The 19,789-nt window shown below is 47.7% G+C and overlaps 1 protein-coding gene across 3 annotated transcripts in view; it reads left to right on the plus strand.

Moving 5' to 3' along the window:
* LOC115093431 (peroxisomal trans-2-enoyl-CoA reductase-like) overlaps positions 1-19,789 on the plus strand; it is a 72,218-nt gene that overhangs the window by 8,722 nt on the left and 43,707 nt on the right. For 2 of the 3 annotated variants that reach the window (XM_029605128.1, XM_029605129.1), the window contains exons 2-3: positions 4,777-4,907; positions 13,478-13,643. In XM_029605128.1, coding sequence (XP_029460988.1) covers positions 4,777-4,907; positions 13,478-13,643 — 297 coding nt within the window. Of the gene's footprint in view, positions 1-1,298; positions 1,549-4,776; positions 4,908-13,477; positions 13,644-19,789 lie in introns of all 3 variants that reach the window. The other variant, XM_029605130.1, reaches the window with a different exon arrangement.

The raw sequence follows: 19,789 nt of genomic DNA on the forward strand, positions 1-19,789 counted from the left end.
GTATGTTTTCTTCCTTCTTCTTACCTCGGCAGAGTTCTTTACAGGCATGGGAAGGAAACTTCTTGATTGATATGTTATGCGGCGGTACGGTTTTCTTTTCCTGCTCATATTGTTGTAGCCACTGGTTGTTATGTTTGGGGATTTGTTCTCCTTTATTGGTTATTCTGCTTTGATATCGTATATACTGAGGGATCGCAGGTGGCACACCAGGTTAAGAGGGGTGCCTTTTCAGTTTTGTTTTCTCTGACTCCCTCTGCTGGAAGGGAGACACAACCCAGCGGTCTGGACTGATCCTTGGTACTACAGGAACCGAGGCAATGGAGGGTTTAAGTGCCTTGCCCAAGATCACAAGGAACAACTGTGGGACTTGAACCCTGGTTTCTAAGCTGCTGCTCTAAATACTAAGCTACTTCTCCACAGATATAGGTTTGTTTCCTTTGTAATAGCTTCTTTTAATTTAGCCCACTGTTGTTCCATCTCACCCATTTTCTCCCAGACTTCCATTTCTTCCTCCAGGTTCATCCCCATTTTGTCAAAGTCTGTATATTTGTAATTCAAAACTCAGGTCTTCATGTGACTTCTTTATATCTTATTTGTAATATGAAACCATACTTGTACTCAGATGGGCACCTGTCTGGACATTGTAGACATTATCCCAGCTTGGGAGCACTAGGCCCTTGATTACTCTGTCCCTCATGGGATCCGTTATCATTTGTTTGCGCAGAGCCCCTTGGAGGGCATCCACTATCCCTCTACTTCTTGTACATTTTGCAGAAGGAATACTCCAGTCTACATCCAGCAGATTAAAATCTCTTCTCCCTTCTTTCCCATCTTTTGAATGTCTTTGATCAGATCTCTGTCCAGCTCTTCTGCCTGAATTGGAGGCCTATAGACCACACCGATGTAAATGGAAGCGTCATCTTTTTTTTGGTTAGCCCATAATGCTTCCGCACCCCATGTCCCTTGCATTTCAATTGCTTGGATATTGCTTCTGACATAAAGCGCTATTCCTCCCCCTTTCCTGTCCTCTGTCCTTTCTTAATACGTTATAGCCAGGGATGGCCGTATCCCAGTCATGTGACTCTGTGAACCAGGTCTCTGTAACAGCAACGATGTCCAGATCCACTTCCACCATTAGAGCCTGCAGGTCTGGGATTTTATTGCTCAGACTATGAGCATTTGTGCAGTTGATGTTAGCTCCTATAATTTTAGTTTACATGGAATTATAGGGATTATGTAGGATTCTCTGTATACTTAAGTGAGGGTTTTTGTTTTTTTTTATAAATCCTTTCTTTTAGCACTGCTAACAGTCAATATCAGTAATCCACACTTTCTGCCCTTCACTGCTGTATTCTGAGCAGACCCCTCAAAGACGCACCAACAATGCAACTATACAAAGACGTTTAAGGCAATAATATATACTAAGCTTGGAGCCCTTCTGGAGAGGAAATAACTCAGAAAGAGACTGGCACTTGCCCCTGCTATTCATAAGACTGTCTGCTATTGATTAGGATCAGCCCCACCCCAAGAAAAGCTGCCTACCGTTAGGTGAGGGGTTGTATTTAATTTGTTTTCCTCTTTTCCACTGCTAACAATCGGGCCGATACAGTAAGGTGCGGTAGAAATGGGTGCGTTAGTGCCGGGCGCACCCGCGTTTGCCGCACACACAGTTTGAAACACATACCGCTCGATACTGTATTTAAATGGCATGCAAATGCAAGCCGCGTCCGACGTGCATCCAGGAAGTGCAATCCATTTTACTGTGTAGGCGCTATACAGCGCCTATCCAGTATCCTGGGTGCGCTGGTACCTGTCATTTCAAATGGCATGTGAAATGACAGGTAACCAGGAAGTGGATACAGGAGAAGGGCTGACTGACCCCCTAACTGATCCCCTAACTCCCCCAAACTTTCCGCCAGCCCCCGCTCACCTGCCCTGGCCGCGTCCATCTCCCGCGCTGACAGCTCCAGAGCAGCCCCAGCCAGCCCCGCTTCACTGCCTGACCCCCTAACTCCCCGGGACAAGACCGAAGTGAATCGGGCAAACTTTCCGCCAGCCCCCGCTCACCTGCCCTGGCTGTGTCCATCTCCCGCGCTGACAGCTCCGGAGCAGCCCCAGTCCTCTCTCCCCTCCTCCCGGGGACAGCCGGCGGCGAGAGCGGCTTCAGCAGCCCGGGGCGGATCGGGCGCTCCCCATGGCTCCCTATTCTCTAAAACGTAATGAGTATACGCCGTGACCTCGGACGTCCAGCTGGTCTTGTCCCGGGGAGTTAGGGGGTCAGGCAGTGAAGCGGGGCTGGCTGGGGCTGCTCCGGAGCTGTCAGCACGGGAGATGGACGCAGCCAGGGCAGGTGAGCGGGGGCTGGTGGAAAGTTTGCCCGATTCACTTCGGTCTTGTCCCGGGGAGTTAGGGGGTCAGGCAGTGAAACGGGGATGGCTGGGGCTGCTCCGTGGCCCGTGAAATTTTATCTCTGCTTGCATGACGCTCCACACTAACACAGGGGTAGGGGTAGTGGTAGGCGGCAAATTAGCAGGTTAAACGCGTGGCAAAACTGCAGGTTTAAAAAGCAATAATCTGGGCGCACGTTACTGTATGGGAGGGAATAGCTAATCCGATCGTTTACATCTCATATACATGCTGCGGGCGGAAAGGGTTACCCGTAGATTTAAAGAGGCGTAAGGATGGGTTAAAAGGGATAGTGAATCGCAGGTAGGACTAACGCGGCCAAATTGTGAGTAGAAAGCGGGTTAGAAGCAGGGTAACCATGGCTGCACTTTACTGTATCGGCCTGTATATCAGTACTCTACACTTTCTGCTCTTCAGTGCTGTAGTCTGAGTAATCCCCTCAAAGACTCACCAACAATGCAAATATGCATAACTTTATGGCTATATTTCAGAGATTTAATGCAATAAACCATGACCAGCTAACCCAGCCACTTACTGCTGCTGTAACATAGAAACATAGAAATGACGGCAGAAGAAGACCAAACGGCCCATCAAGTCTGCCCAGCAAGCTACGCACTTTATCCATTTTTTTTCCCTTTTTCTCTCTCCCACCTGTTACTATTGGCTTCCAGTACCCTCCAGCCCTAATTCCCCTCCACCCAATTTAGAGAGCAGCTCTGTATCTGCATCCAAGTGACATCCAGCTCAATTAGGGGTAGCGACCGCTGTAACAAGCAGGCCACCCCCTTGCCCCATACTCTTACCCACCCCTGTTTTTATTTTTTTGTTTTGTTTTATTTTATTTTTTGGAAATAGCAGCCCTCCATCCTTCTGCTCCGTGAAGGTGGAACACCAACTACTGGCCACTGTAGCTGGGTTAAATAGGAGGAAAACTCTTAAGTAGCTATGGATGTAGGCTCATGGCAGTCTCTGCAAAAGCCAGTTCTTATTGAGCAAGAAGAAACTGTCAGATCAATTAAAAAAGTAACGCTTGACATTTGCTGGAGGGAAATAGAAAGCAGGGATGGCACAGTTAGAACATTTCATAGCTGATGCATCCTAGGGAGAGGAGCAGCTGCAGGGCAAGACCTTCCTGGCTCAAGAGGTCCTTCCATTTCTCAGCCAGGAAGCGGATGTGTATGTTACCCGGGCAGTCATAGGAAGGGAGAAAAAATCACAAGAAAAAAAAGTCAGTAATAACTAAAGCACTGGGCAAAGTTCTTACATAGGGTCAATTCATACATGTGCATCTCTGTAATCAAAGGGCCATGTGTACTAAGGGGTTTGTGAGGAAAGTTTTTAGTACATACGGCCTTTAGTTGAAAGCGCCTGAGTAGTCCAGTGGCGGTTCCAGTATTATTAAGATGCATAAACTTGCTAATACCTACATAAACCCAAAAGTTATTTCAATATAAGGCCCTTTAGAGCACCCTTCGATCTGTCACATAATTTCTCATTGGTTCATCTTACATTACATGATCAGCAGTGAAAATGACCACTGTCTTCTGGATTGATAGTGTGATGATACCATCAAGTGTCATTTCCCTGGGTTTTTAATAGAATGAATACAACAGGCCTTCAGTTCTGATTTGTATTAGAAGGCTACTAAATTGTGTAACATTTATTGATCACTTACTGGGACAATGCAAAGTGTGTTAAAAATGAGAGGAATGCTATGGAGAGTTACAGGCAATGGACACAGAAGGAAAGACTAGGAATGGGTCACAATGTGCAAAGATTTTCCACATCAAGGGAACAGACACTGGATGGCATAAGAGTCATTGCTGCAATGTTGGCACATGGCAAGGGAGTGCTGGTATGGGAAAAATTGGGCACATTTTCATAGCTGTTGGTCTGCCTGATGGTTAGTTAAACTACAAAACTCGAGAATTTTGAGGTTCCAGGAGGACTTAGAAAAAGGAGACCTCTGGAAAGTCTTAGTTTCCTGGTTTGTCATATGGAAAGCCTATTAAGAGCATGAATGGACAAATGTGGTCCTTGAATGTTCCTAACCAGCTGGATTTTCAGGCTATCCCTAATGAACATGCATGAGAGAATTTTCATGTACACTACAGATTATTTGCTTGAAAACTGCTGTCCCCCGATCTCCCTGGAACAATCGTGCATACTTAACTGCATTTAGGGGAGGTGCTCCTATGGGAGGGGGCTGGGTGAGATTGCATTCTTTCCCTTTGAAATTTGGTGCAATCCATGGATTTTGCAACAGAGCAGTCCATGTAAAACTTGCCCCCTTTAAACTTGACTTCTTTTTAGGGGAGTAAGAATGGGCAGCTCCTAACCCCCATGCTTTTATTGTGTTCCTTTATACAGGGTGTAATGTAGTCATCGCCTCCCGGAAACTTGAAAAGTTAAAAGAAGCTGCTAAAGAGCTGATGGCTAAAATCTCTCCAAGTTCAGCTGTGGTGACCCCCATACAGTGCAACATCCGCAGAGAGGAAGAGGTAAACAAAAAAACAAAAAAAAAGCCAAACGACAGGTGAGGGAGATCCATACAACACAAGTCTTTCAGTGTATATAGGAGGGATGGGGCAGTTTCAGGAATGGCGTCAGGATGGATCACAGAGCAGGTTATGGTTTTACGGCTGCTGGTGGAATGTCCTCTAGAAGACTGCTTTCTTCATATGGGACTAAATGTTGAAGATAAGAGGGTGGGCCTAGTACAGCCCAGAGGGCATAAGAAAATGCTATACTGGGTCAGACCAAGGGTCCATCAAGCCCAGCAACTTTTATCAAAGTCCGTATATTTGAAATTCAAAACTCGGGTCTTCATCTGACTTCTTTATATCTTATTCGTAATATGAAACCATACTGTCTGATGATCGCTTTTACTCAAATGGGCACCTTTCTGGACATTATAGACATTATCCCAATTTGGGAGCACTAGGCCCTTGATTACTCTGTCCCTCATGGGATCCATTATCATTTGTTTGAGCAGAGCCCTTTGGAGGGCATCCACTATCCCTCTACTTCTTGTACATTTTGCAGAAGGAATACTCCAGTCTACATCCAGCAGATTAAAATCTCCAATGAGCAACTCTTCTCCCTTCTTTCCCATCTTTTGAATGTCTTTGATCAGATCTCTGTCCAGCTCTTCTGCCTGAATTGGAGGCCTATAGACCACACCGATATAAATGGAAGCGTCATCTTTTTTTTAGGTTAGCCCATAATGCTTCCGTACCCCACATCCCAGCAACTGCTCTCGTCCAATCCTGTGTCACCACTTCCGACTCCGAGGATCAGATCCGTCGTCAGATCCACCAGCTCCTCTCTAAGTGCACTTAGTACCCTGCAGTCTATCTCATCTGCTCTCCTGGCCTTGTCTACTTTGTTTTGCCAGTTCCACCCAAGCACTCTGTTCTGTAAATGGGATGGTATCTACCCCACACCCATCTGTACTTTTGCCGACCTGCGTCAGTCCTTCTCTATACTCAAGTATTTATTTAATATTTCAGTTTTTTCTTTACCCCTTTCCACCCATTGCTGGTCATCTCCTTTCAGTCTTACAGTTCTACCTCTAGCATTCCTCCTTTCTCTAACATGTCTGAAGAATGTTTTTACCACCTCGCTTTACCTCTGTAGCAATCCTTTTTGGAAAGAGTATGGATGGGCCTGGGGTAGATACCAAACAATACAGAGTGAACCTTCGGCTCCAAGCTCCCAAGCCATTCTAGTCAGTTAAATATGTCACCTTCCTTAAAGCGTGGCGGTGAAGGTATTTGCCCTCTCCCCCTGCAGCCGGAGACCGCCCGGGACGAAACTGGGAAGCGCCGAAGACAAGGTAAGGTAGAAATCGTCTGCTTGAATCCGGTATCCGAGGATCGAGGAGAAGCACAGGCCACCGGCTGGGACCAGTGCCACTGGGTTGATCCACCCTAGCAGGGCCAGGCCCCGGTTATTTCCAAAGGTCTACCCACGTGGAGACCCTCTGAAGGGGTCGTCATATTGTCCGCGTGCTCGCCGTCGCCATCTTGGCCCGATTCGTCGCGCCGTTCGGCCCGAGCGCACAAAACCAAGTTAGGCGCACAAAACACTTGTGCGCATAGACTTACACGCACATAAAACCTTGTGCGCATAAGTTGAACGCACAGAGCTGTGCGCATATCTACGGCTGGATGCACAGCTACGCGCACAACTCGCATGCTCATCTTAAACGCACCAGAGCACATAAGAGTTTACGCGCCGACAGCATGGCACCACCAGAAACAGGGATGAAAACTCAAGGCCTCTGCCCAGCATGCCACATCAGAACCGCACAAAGTGAGGAGGCCGAAGCCCTGTGCTCGCAGTGTGAAGAGGCCCTGGGAGATCCAGTTCAGGGCCAGTCCCACCCAGGGCCGAGTACTAGCTCCTCAGGGGGTACCCCGGACCTAGCAGATCCCAGTGGGTACCTCCTCACAGACGGGGAACCCCAGGGAACCAGCGCCCCTCAGCTTGCATCCAGCGTCGATCTCATGGGTGGAGTTCTTCAAGGGGATTCATGCCTTTGTTCAAATGCAAACTGAACCTCCGGCTGGTCAGCCACATGCTCCGCCAGAGTACCCTCAGGCCCTTCAAGACCTAGGCACAGGCTTCCACTACCCAGAAGCCCCAACTATGGGGACACGGACATCTCTGAAGAGGAAGCCGAGCCCCTAGAAGAGGGGTCGCTCCCCCCGGGGACAGAGCCTCACCGAACCATGAGACGCGTCTTCACAAAGGATGAGCTCCCGGACCTGGTCACCCAATGTCTTGACAGAGCTCGCTATCCCGGGCCCAGGTTCTTCGGGGGAACCTAAACCGAACCCCCTGCTGGAGGGTCTTCGTCAGACCTCTCGCCATTTTCCTCTGTTACAACAGCTGATTGACCTGGAATGGAATGCTCCGGAGTCCACATTCAAAGGGGGGGGGCGAGCTTTGGCAGCCATGTACCCCCTGGACCCGGTGACCAAAGATCTTCTTGCATGCCCAAGAGTTGATGCCATGGTCTGCGCGGTCTCTAATCGCACCACTATCCCAGTAGGTCATGTGCATCCTTGAGCAGCGCTCAAGGATGCACATGACCGGCGTCTGTAATCCATCCTAAGTCATTTGACGTAGCCGCTATGTCTCTACAAATTGCGGCCTGCTGCACAGTGGTGACACATGCCTGCTTATCCCAAACCAGGAACAACACCCCGGGAGAAGACATGGAAACAGCAGTTTCATTCCTCGCGGACGCTGCCTCCGACCTAGTGCGTACAGCGGCCAGAGGAGTGTCATCTGCGGTGGCGGCCAGAAGGCAACTCTGGTTCCGAAGCTGGTCGGCCGACGCATCTTCCAAAACGCGCCTCACAAGGATGCCCTTCAAAGGATCCCTCCTGTTTGGCAGCGAACTAGAGAAATTAGTCGACAAATGGGGCGAGTCCCCAGTGCCATGCCTGCCGGAGGATAAAATGAAGAGAAACCAGCGACTCTTCCCCAGGTCCTCCAGGGGCAGAAGTTCACAGCGCTTCAATCCTTACAGGATCAATTATCAAGTGCCCCGCCCTACGGGCAGGAACCAGTCCTTTCGGAACAAGCACAACAAGAGGGGTACCAGCTCGGGTACAGGACCCAGCCGCACCCCACAATGAGATTCAGCCAACCTGTCCAAGGGAAGAAGCCATAGGGGGCAGACTAGCCCTACTCTACAGCAGATGGGTCAAGATAACTTCGGACAAGTGGGTCCTAGCCATCATTAGGGAGGGGTACTACCTGGATTTTCTACGTACCCCTCAGGACAAGTTTGTGGAGTCTACCTGCCACGACCTCTTCAAGAGGGCGGCATTGGAAGCTACACTGTCCAGACCACTGGCCCTCGAGGCCATAACCCCAGTGCCTCCACAAGAAATAAATACTGGACATTATTCCATTTATTTTATCGTCCCCAAGAAAGAGGGAACATTCAGGCCCATCCTGGACCTCAAGTCGGTCAACCGCCACCTGAGGATTCCCCACTTCCGCATGGAAACCCTGCCATCCGTTATAAGGGCGATACAACCGGGAGAGTTTCTCACATCCCTGGATCTTTCGGAGGCCTACCTACACATCCCAATTCATCAGGAACACCAGCGCTACCTACGCTTCAAAGTCCTGAACCGTCACTACAAGTTCCGGGCACTCCTTTCGGGTTAGCCACAGCACCCCGGACGTTCACTAAGGTAATAGTAATGGTGGCGGCAACACTGAGGAAGAAAGGAATACTTGTCCACCCTTACCTAGACGATTGGCTGATCAGGGCAAAGTCATCTGAGGAAAGCCACCAAGCTACCAGCAGAGTCCTAACCCTACTGGAGAGCCTAGGATGGGTGGTCAACACAATCAAAAGTTTCCTACAGCCCTCACAGTTGCTGGAATACCTAGGAGTCTGATTCAACACCAATGAAGACAAGGTCAGCCTGACCCCCACAAGGAGATTAAAACTGTGGAACCGGCTACATACCTTGCTGAACGATCCTCGTCCCACAGCATGGGATTAGCTGCAAGTCCTCGGGCTGATGACATCCACACTGGAAGTTGTGCCAAGGGGGCGCGAGCCCACATGAGGCCCCTACAGCGCTCACTTCTATCACGGTGGAGCCCACGGTCCCAGAACTACACAGTACGTCTATCACTCCCGGGCAGAGTCCGGAACCAGCTACAGTGGTGGCTGCAGGCCAACCACATGAGCCGGGGATCAAGACTATCCTCTCCAACGTGGACCCTACTCACCACAGATGCCAATCTACGAGGATGGGGAGCACACTGCAAGGAGTTAACCGCCCAAGGGCAGTGGAATGCAGAAGAGGCGGGATGGAACATCAATCGCCTAGAAGCGCGGGCAGTCAGACTAGCCTGTCTGCGGTTCGCTCACAGACTTCGAGACAAAACGGTCAGAGTAATGTCAGACAACGCCACAACAGTGGCCGCCTTCAACCGACAGGGGGGAACCAGAAGCCAACAAGTGTCCCTAGAAATAGACCCCCTGATGGCATGGGCGGAAGCAAATCTCCAGGAGATCTCTGCCGTCCACATCGCTAGGAAAGACAACATCACGGCAGACCTCCTCAGCAGGGAAAGTCTAGACCCAGGAGAATGGAGTCTGTCATCCGCAGCCTTCCAAATGATAGTGAATCGGTGGGGGACACCGGACATGGACCTTCTGGCAAACAGATCCAATGTCCAAGTGTCCAGATTCTTCAGCCGCAGGCAGGAACCGCAGTCCCAAGGGACCAATGCCCTGGTACAGACCTGGCCACCGGGGACCCTACTGTATGCCTTCCCGCCGTGGCCCCTATTGGGCGCAATCATTCACAAGATACAACTGCACAGGGGGCTAGTTCTTATGGTAGCTCCAGATTGGCCAAGAAGACCATGGTACGCAGGCATGAGAAGACTGCTGGCAGGGAACCCCCTACCCCTGCCTCCACACAGGGACCTGCTACAATAAGGTCCGATCCTCCACAAGGACCCAACTCAATTCTCTCTTACTGTCTGGCCATTGAGAGGGCTCACCTGAGAAAGAGAGGATACTCGGGGGCTGTAATCGACACCCTCCTCCGAGCACGCAAGTTCTCCACATCGTTAACGTACATAAGGATTTGGAGAGTATTTGAAGCCTGGTGCGAAGACCCACAACATCAAGCCACGCTCATTTAAAGTTCCCGTGATCCTGGATTTCTTACAGAACGGTTTAAAGAAGGGACTTCCCTCAACTCCATCAAGGTATAGGTGGCCGCATTGTCATACGGCTCCAAGAGCAAGGGACACAGCATAGCCTCTCATCCGGACGTGTCACGCTTCCTGAAAGGAGTCAAACACGTTCGTCCACCACTAAAATGGCCGGTATCTCTAGAATCTCACTCATTTTGGATTTCCTAGCAGGAACTGCCTTCAGAACCCTCCGAGGACTGTCCCTCTGCCTGTTAACCTTAAAGATGGTGTTCTTGCTGGCAGTTTGTTCAGCCTGCCACATCTCGGAACTACAAGCACTGTCCTGCCGTGAGCCATTCCTCAGGCTCACCCTGGGAGCCATCCAACTACGCACGGTTCCCTCCTTCCTCCCCAAAGTGGTCTCACACTTCCACCTTAACCAGACCATCTCGCTACCAACGACGGATGGCTTGAAGAATTGGGAAGAAGCCCGTAGTCTACGCTACCTCAACATCGGCAGACTCCTATCCAGATACCTGGAAATGTCGGAACCCGTACGAAAAACGGACCACCTTTTCGAACTTCACAGCAGAAAGAGACAAGGGGAAGCGGCCTCGCGGGCAACCATTGCCCGCTGGATCAAGGAAGTCATCAAGACTGCCTACGTAAAAGCTGGCAAGCCACGACCTCTACAGGTCAAGGCCCATTCTATCAGAGCCCAGGCAGTATCCTGGGCAGAAACTAGAATGCTGTCGCCTGCCGAGATCTGCAGGGCGGCGACATGGTCCTCCATCCATACCTTCTCCAGATTCTACCGTCTGGATGTTCAGGCTCGGGAGGACACTGCATTTGCAAGGACAATTCTAAGTGGGTCACAGGCAGCCGCCCACTCGGTTTGGGAGTAGCTTTTATACATCCCATTGGTCCTGAGTCCATCTGCTACATGCTAGGAAATGGAGAAATTACTTACCTGATCATTTCGTTTTCCTTAGTGTAGACAGATGGACTCAGCATCCCACCCTTGGCTGCCGTTACGCATGCTCTTTCAAATGATTCAAGGGTAAGCCACGTTTTCATTTACTTAGGGCATCCACCCTGTCGGGTGTCGACGCTTTCCGGTTGAGTACACTGGAGGTCTCCAACTATAGTCAATCAACCAGTTCAAGTTAATCAAGTTTTAACGTTTAACCAAGTTATGAAGTTATTCAAGTTAATCAAATTATTAAGTTAGTCAGTCAGTCACACATATATCCACAATGCTTTTCGAGGAGAATACTGAAGAGCTGCACTTCCTGCGGGGTATATGTACTAGGGGCTGACGTCAGATTGAAATCTGATCCATCTCCAACTGCTAGCAGGAGTACACTATACCCATTGGTCCTGAGTCCATCTGTCTACACTAAGGAAAACGAAATTATCAGGTAAGTAATTTCTCTATTTCCTGCCAATTGGATACATTAAATAAGAACTTTGAGGGTCATAAGTTGGGGATGACTGAGAAATTCACAATTTTGGAAAATGATATAAAACATGTAGAAGAAGTTAAATCTACATTGATTCAAGATTGTGGAGCAGCGAAAAGAAAAATTGAAAATATGCTGAGGCATTTAAACTTGAGAATAAACTTTCCAAGGGTTATTGGAGAATTTTCTAGAATGACGGTGAAATGGTATTTTCATGAGGTTTTGGAAATTCCCCCTGAAACGACTCCACCCCTAGAAAAGGTTTATTTTCTGCCAAAGAGGAACCAGCAAACACAATCAGCTACCAATGTATTAGAAAACCTAACGGACTTCTTAGAATCTTCAACATATGAGATTGCTGAGAAAGCTACATTATTAATATCTTTCCATAATGAAAATGATATGGGAGAAATAATGTGTGCCTATTTAAAAAAAAATCAATGCTCCCTTTATGGGATCTGCTATTAGAATTTTCCCAAGACATAACTAAAGAGACGCAGCAAAAAAGGAAAAATTTTCTGGCTTTAAAGCAGGATGTTCTAGCAGTGGGTGCCTCTTTCGTACTTAGGTTCCCATGCAAATGTGTTCTTAAGTATGGGAGAGACAATTATATTTTTTTTCATCCGGACCAGCTAAAAAGTTTTGTTGGGCCAAAAAAGTGGAAAAATAAATGGGTACTAGTTAAAGAAGTCCATATATAGTTAGAATCCGATATGCAAGGCACCTAATTTCCTGGTATGTTTTGTCCTAATATTCTCCCTTGGTGTTGCAGTTACACCACCCCCTTATATTTTAGCTTGGGGTCTAACGGGTGTAGCAAATTTCAAAATGCGATGTGTTGAATATATTATTTCTGTTTATTGTTTGCTATTGATGTGTACTACACCATTTTTCTTTAACAAAGTTAATGCTTTGTATATTATTATGAAAAACTTAATAAAGAGAAACCCAAAAAAACCCCATCCTAGAAGTACAGTCCATATGTACTCTTTGCATTAAGAAAGGTGGAAGGAAGGTCAAACGATTGCCAGCATGGCTAAACAGAGAGGTGAAAGAGGTTATTTTAGCCAAAAGATCTTCATTGAAAAATTGGAAGAAGGATCCATCAGAAGAAAACAGGATTAAGCATAAGCATTGACAAACTAAATGTAAGACATTGATAAGACAGGCTAAGAGAGAATTTGAAAAGAAATTGGCCATAGAGGCAAAACAAGTTTTCAGGGCTTTTTAAAATATTGGCCGCATAGAACATGACCGGAACAGTGTAACATGAGTTTAGGTAAGACTCATTCTGTGGTGACGGTAAGTAAGGCACGCCAGACTGTCCATTACGGTAGGATATTGCACTTCTTCTGTGCTTGAGGGCAAGAGGCTGAACTCGGGAAACGCCAACATTCCAACAGCAGTATTAACCTTTTATTTGGTCCTGTTATACTTTTATTCTGCCTTCCTTCAATAAAGTTGGACTCAAAGCGAATTATATCAAATAGTTAAATGCAAATAACAGCCAGAGAGATGGTAAATTGAAATACAGGTCTTTATTCTTCCTCATCTATAGTTCACCCTTGTTTTGCTTATTGTTCAGATCTCAGTATTGTCTTTTGCAGTTTGCAGCTTGGACACTGCTCATAATCTCCTTTCCGGTGCTGTCCCCCTGCACACCTTGGCACAGTGTGTCTGCATGGCTGAAGCGCAATGTGTCCTCTCAGCTTGGAGGCAATAATGATTTTTAATTTTATAAAGGGCTATCTAGCATTGTCTGGATCATTTTCCATTGCAGTGTGTAAGAAAGCAAAAGAATGAGAGGTAGATGGCATTGCTAGTATAATTTACCATATTCTTGCTAATCTCAAGATGTTTTGTCTCAAATATTATACTGCAGAGTAATGCTGCTATGTTTTTTGTAATTGACCATTTAGGTGGAAAATTTGATAAAATCTACACTGGATTTCCATGGCAAGATTGATTTTCTGGTGAACAATGGGGGAGGCCAGTTTCCCTCCCCTGTTGAAGCCATCACAGCCAAGGGCTGGCATGCAGTAATTGAAACCAATCTCACTGGGACCTTTTACTGTTGCAAAGCAGGTAAAGACTGCGCCTTCTGTATGTCCAGGTAGTGAGCAACACAGAATGGATCTTAGTCTGTATACAGTTTATATCTTGTATGTTTTTCTTTGTTGCACTGCAGTCCAGTTACCTGTGGTTTTATTACATACAGGCCTATCCTGTAAAGTGCGGCCGCGTTTACCCTGCTCCTAAGCCGCTTTTTACTCACGTTCCGGCCGCGTTAGCCCTTCCTGCGATCCCGAATCCCCTTTAACCTACTCCTACCGCGTCCTAAATTCCCCGGGCAACCCCTTCCGCCCGCGGCATGTATATTGCATGCAAACGAGCGAATTAGCTATTCCCTAGCATCCCGTAACCCGCGCCCCGACTATCGCTAGTTTTCCCTGCCGTTTTGTCGCGCGTTTAACCTGCAAACTTACCGCCTACCCTGACCCCTGCGGTAGAGGCAGGGGTAAGGGTAGATGGCAAGCTTTCCCCCAGCCCCCGCTCACCTGCCCCGGCCGCGATCGTGGGTGCCGGTCTCCGTGGCAGCCCCAGTCCTCTCCCCTGCTCCCGAAGCCAAGAAAAAAACGTTGCAGCCCCCCTCCGATGTCCGGAGGGGGGCTGCAACGTTTTTTTCGCTTTTTTTTTTGGCTTCGGGATGAGGGGAGAGGACTGGGGCTGCCACGGAGACCGCTTTCCCCCGTGCAAGTAAGTTGCTTCGCCGCTTCAGTTCTTCCCTCCTCCCGGAGCTGCTTTTTCAGCCTTGCTCCGGGAGGAGGGGAGAAGAGATGACAGCGGCGAAGCGAAAAAACCAAAAGGGGACCCGACCCGACTTACTTTTGCAGCCGTCCGGCATCGTTGCTCCCCCGCCTCGTCTGGCATTGTTGCTCCCCCGCCTCGTCCGGCATCGTTGCTCCCCTGCCTCGTCCGGGAAGATGGCTGCCAGCACGGGGGAAAGCGGCCCCTGTGCATTCAATTGGCTGCTCAAGACGTGACGTCACGACGTTTGGCGTCACGGCAGCCAATTGAATGCACAGGGGCCGCTTTCCCCCGTGCTGGCAGCCATCTTCCCGGCAGCCAATTGAATGCACAGGGGCCGCTTTCCCCCGTGCTGGCAGCCATCTTCCCGGACGAGGCAGGGGAGCAGCGATGCCGGACGGCTGCAAAAGTAAGTCGGGTCGGGTCCCCTTTTGGTTTTTTCGCTTTTTTTTTTGCTTCGCTGCTGTCATCTCTTCTCCCCTCCTCCCGGAGCAGGGCGCGAAAAGCAGCCTTGCTCCGGGAGGAGGGGGGACACTGATAGCGGCGAAGCAACTTACTTTTAGCTTTTTGAAAAAAAACCAAAATTGCTTTTGGTTTTTTTTCGCAAGAAGTTAAGTCGCTTCGCCGCTTCCCTCCTCCCGGAGCAAGGCTGCTTTTCGCGCCCTGCTCCGGGAGGAGGGAAGAGTGAAGCGGCGAAGCGACTTACTTTTTGCTTTTGGTTTTTTCGCTTCCTGGTATCTGTCATTTCAAATGACATTTGAAATGACAGATACCAGCGTGGCGTGAAGCCTTAGGCCCGCGCACCCAGGATACTGTATAGGCGCTCTATCCAGTAAAATGGGTTGCGCGGGCCTAAGGCTTTTTGGACGCGGTTTACATTTAAATAAAATTAGTGTTCAGGATCGAGCGGTAGGTGAGCTGCACTGTGCGTGCGGCAACCGCGGGTGCCGTAGGCACTAACGCAGCTCTTCCTACCGCTCGGTACTGGATAGACCTGATAGTAAGAAGCCTTTGATCTAGTTGACTATTAGAGCTGCATTGTGATCGATCTGGTCCCTCTAAGTAGACATTCCCTGTTTTACATTTCCGTCCACAGAGTGAAATCTAGAGACCCCAAGGCACCCTGCGGCAGTTGTTTTCTCAGGCAGGGGATTCTCCATGTTAGACAAAGGCTAAGAGTTAATCATGCAACGCTAACCTCTTTCTATCTCAGACATTTTTCACAAGGCAATGTGTCTCAAAATTGCATCCAACTGCTTTCTAAAACAGTGTTATAGAAAAACCCATGACAACTTAATCAACCACTTCACCCTCCATTGCCTCCGGTACACATTTAGAATGTAAGCCCTCTTGGGATAGAGAAATACCTATCGCACGTGAATGTAGTCCACTTTGAAGTGTCATGAAAATCAGAATGGAGTGGAGTAGCAGCTTAGTGCTTAGAGCAGGGGGCTGTGAACCAGGGAACACAGAGTTCAAATCCCACAGCTGCTCCTTGTGACCTTGGACACATCACTTTACTTTTTGTTGCCTCAGGTGCAAACTTCTAGGCCGATGCAGTACAGTATGCTCAGCTTAGCGCACAGCTTGCCATGGGGTTGGATGCGCTGCATTAACTGTCCATGCATTGATGTGATTAGCATGTTCAAAATACACATCCAAACCAGCGCATAGCTAATAGTGCTCATCCCATGTAAATGAGATGAGGCTATTAGCTGTTACTCCCCCTGCAAAAGATCACTGTGTGTCCGATGCACCCATTTTAAGATGCAAAACTTAATGCCAGCCTGGAGCCAGTGTTAAGACTTCATGCGCTGCAAACTGCCACAAAACCAAAAATACTGCTTTTCTGTGATTATTCCTACTTAGTATTGTCCCAATACTAAGCAGGAGGAACCACAGGAAGCAGCATGAAAAAAAAGACCATCTTGACGTTGGTCAGGTGAGGAAAACGGATGCTCAATTTGAGTGCCTGTTTTCCTAACCCATGGCTGTGCAGAGGTCTGTTCCTGAGGCAGCCACATTTCCCAATGCCATGGATGCGCTAGGGATGCACAATTTATCCCTAGTGCATCCTTTTCAGCCTGGCTGCTCATTTGTGCTCCCCTAGTCCTAGTATTTTTTTGAAAGGGTAAGCAGCTGTTCCCTATTCACCCATCCATCTCACTAATGATTTTATATATCTCAATCATATTCCCCCTTTCACTAATTTCTTTTGCAAGCTAAAGAGCCCTACTCTGTTTAGCCTTTCTCCAAAAGGGAGCTTTTCCATCCCTTTTATCAATTTTCACCCTTCTTTGTGCCTTTTCTATGTCCACTATATCTGTTTTGAGATGGAGGTGACCAGAACTTTACACACTACTCAAGGTGCGGTCGCTCCATGGATCTGTAGAAAGGCATAATAATCTCAGTTTTGTTCTCTATTCCTTTCCAAATAATTCCTGACCTGTTATTTGCCTTGTTGACCTCAGGTTGAGCCAAAGATTTTAAGGTATTGTCCACAAGGACTCTGAGTTCCTTTTTCTAGTTGGTAACTCCTAACATAGACTCCAATGTCATGTACCTGTTGTTGGGATTATTTTTCCCTATCTGCATTACTTTGCACTCATCCACATTAAACTTTGAAACATGATGGCAGACAAAGACCATATAGCCCATCTAGTCTGCCCATCCATCCAATCAATTTAGCATTATAATTCTCATCACTTAGAGATCCCCTGTAATTATCCCCACGCTTTCTTGAATTCAGTTACTGTTTTTGTCTCCACCTCATCTACTGGGAGGCTGTTCCATGCCTCCTCCACCCTCTCTGTAAAGAAATATTTCCTCAGATTACTCCTGAGTCTACTCCCTTTCAATCTCATCTCATGAGCCCTCGTTCTAGAGTCTCCTTTCCATTGAAAAAGTTCTCCTGTGCATGAAAACCTTTGAGATATTTGAATATCTCTATCATAACTCCCTATCTCGCCTTTCCTCTAGGGCAGTGGTCCCCAACCTTTTTTGCACCAGGGACCGGCTTCAAGCAAGACCATTTTTCCATGGCCCGGCGGGGTGGGGCAGGGGCGGGGCTTGGATTTTAGTGCACACTTATCATTTAATTATGACAATTATAATGTGACTGTGACTCAACTCTCCATAGGTTCTCACATGCATGACACACTGACCCATGATCGTCACGGGGCTAGATGTAAAAGTACAGTTTGCATCCACGGGAACCCCCCTGACCCACAATAATGGATGTAAAGCAGCATTATGACATTCCCCATACAACTCACCCTACAAAAAAGATATTCTGGTTCTGGTGACATCTCAGTAACAGCAACTCAAACTCCTTCTACTTCCAGGCTCAATAGCCCTACTTATGAAAAGACAGCAGTTTACCACCAATGCATGTCCTCTTGAGAAAACACAACAAATAAGACCGATACAAATGCTTACATACTAGTAAAATATCTCATCTCGGTAACAGACACAGAACTGACCTAACATACTCCCAGGATCTGTAGTAATGCAAATAAACTAATCTGCACACAGTTACACTTGTATTATGGAATACACTCAAACAGGAGCAACCCTATCTATGAAAAGGCAACACTACAAATATTAAATCAGGTCCTAAACACCAATACACCTCTTATTAGGAAAACAGAACTAGCAAGCAGCTATAGATCCCCATACAGAAATAATTGTAAAACTATACTAATAAGCAGAATAAATGTTTCAAAACAGCTATGAACAGAATAACATCCAACAATTAAAAACTCATAAAAACTATTAAACATTCTCCAAACACCAATAAAATATTTCAAAAAAGCAGACATCACATAATTAAAATGGCAGTCAATCAAGAAAAATAAACTTAAAAAGCCACCTTTACTTACCCACTCCACCAGCTCTCCTACTCCCCTTCCATGCAGATCGTGGCACACACCAGAATCAGCAGTAGAAGCTAAGCTCTATACTTATGGTCCTCTTCCTTAGTGCCCATGTCTCTCACACACACACACCATACCAGTCATGCCCCCATGACCAGTTTCTGTCTCTCTCACACCAATCATCTCCCAAACAGTCTTTGGCGCACACACACCAGTCACCTTCCTGAACAGTTTCTCTCATGCCATACACACACACAGGCTTCCCACTCCCGTGTTCTACTTACATATATGGGCTTCTCACTCTCATAATCACTTTCTCTGTCTCTCACACACACACACACACACACACACACACTCACCAGTCTCTCACTCCCATGCTTGTTCTCTCCCCACACACACACACACACACACAAAGGCTTTCCACTCCCATGTTCTCTTTCAGATATACAGACTTCTCCCTCCCATGCTGTGTCTCACACACACCCAGGTTTCTCACTCCCATGCTCACTCTCTTCCCATGCACAGGCTTCTCATTCCCATAATCACTTTCTCTCTGTTACACACACACACCAGTCTCTCTCATTTCCATGCTCACTCTCCACGTGTACAGGCTTCTCAATCCCTGAATCACATTCTCTCTCTCACATTCATATACACCAGTCATTTTCTCTCACACACACCGTCACCTTACCAACCAGTCTCTCTCTCTCTCATGCATGCACACTCACCCAGGTTTCTCACTCCCATGCTTTATTTCACACCCACCCACCCCCCCCCCCCAACACCAGGCTTCTTACGCCCATGCTTTATCACATACCCAGATTTCTCACTTCCATGCTTTTTTTCTCTCTCTCTCACACACATCAGTTACCTCCCTGACCAATGTCTCGCACTCTCACATGCACATTAGTCATCTCCCTGAATAGTCACTTTCATTGTGTCACATATACACACATACATCAGCTCTCTGACCAGTTTCTCTCAATCACACACATGATCTCAATCACACACAGGCAGGCTGGCTGGCTGCTCCTCTCTCTTTCTCTCACTCACTTCCTCTCCCCCCCGCCCCCTATCATATTTACAGGTACTCGCTCCTTGAGGGCCTGTGTGACTATCCTAGTGCCTGCTACCAATTCTTCAACCTGCCGGAAAACTACCTAGCGGAAAGGAATTACGGCATCAGCGATAAGGAACTGCTAGCCATCAAGCTTGCATTCGAAGAGTGGCGCCCTTGGTTAGAAGGTGCCCAGCATCGGATCACAGTGTTCACGGACCACAAGAATTTGGAATATCTTTGCCATGCTCAGAGGCTTAATCATTGCCAAGCTAGATGGTCACTTTTTTAACAGGTTCAACTTCCTGCTCAAATATCATCCTGCCGAGAAGAATATTCGGGCAGATGCTTTCTCATGGTCCTTTACTCCTGATGACGTCCCAGATGAATCACGTCATATCATTGACCCTAAGAAGATAATGCTGGCTGCTACCCATTCAGTTCCCACTGGTAAAATGGTGGTTCCTCCGTATCTGAGGAAGAAGCTGTTG

This window comes from Rhinatrema bivittatum, chromosome 6 (genome assembly GCF_901001135.1).
Source record: "Rhinatrema bivittatum chromosome 6, aRhiBiv1.1, whole genome shotgun sequence".
NCBI lineage: Eukaryota > Metazoa > Chordata > Amphibia > Gymnophiona > Rhinatrematidae > Rhinatrema > Rhinatrema bivittatum.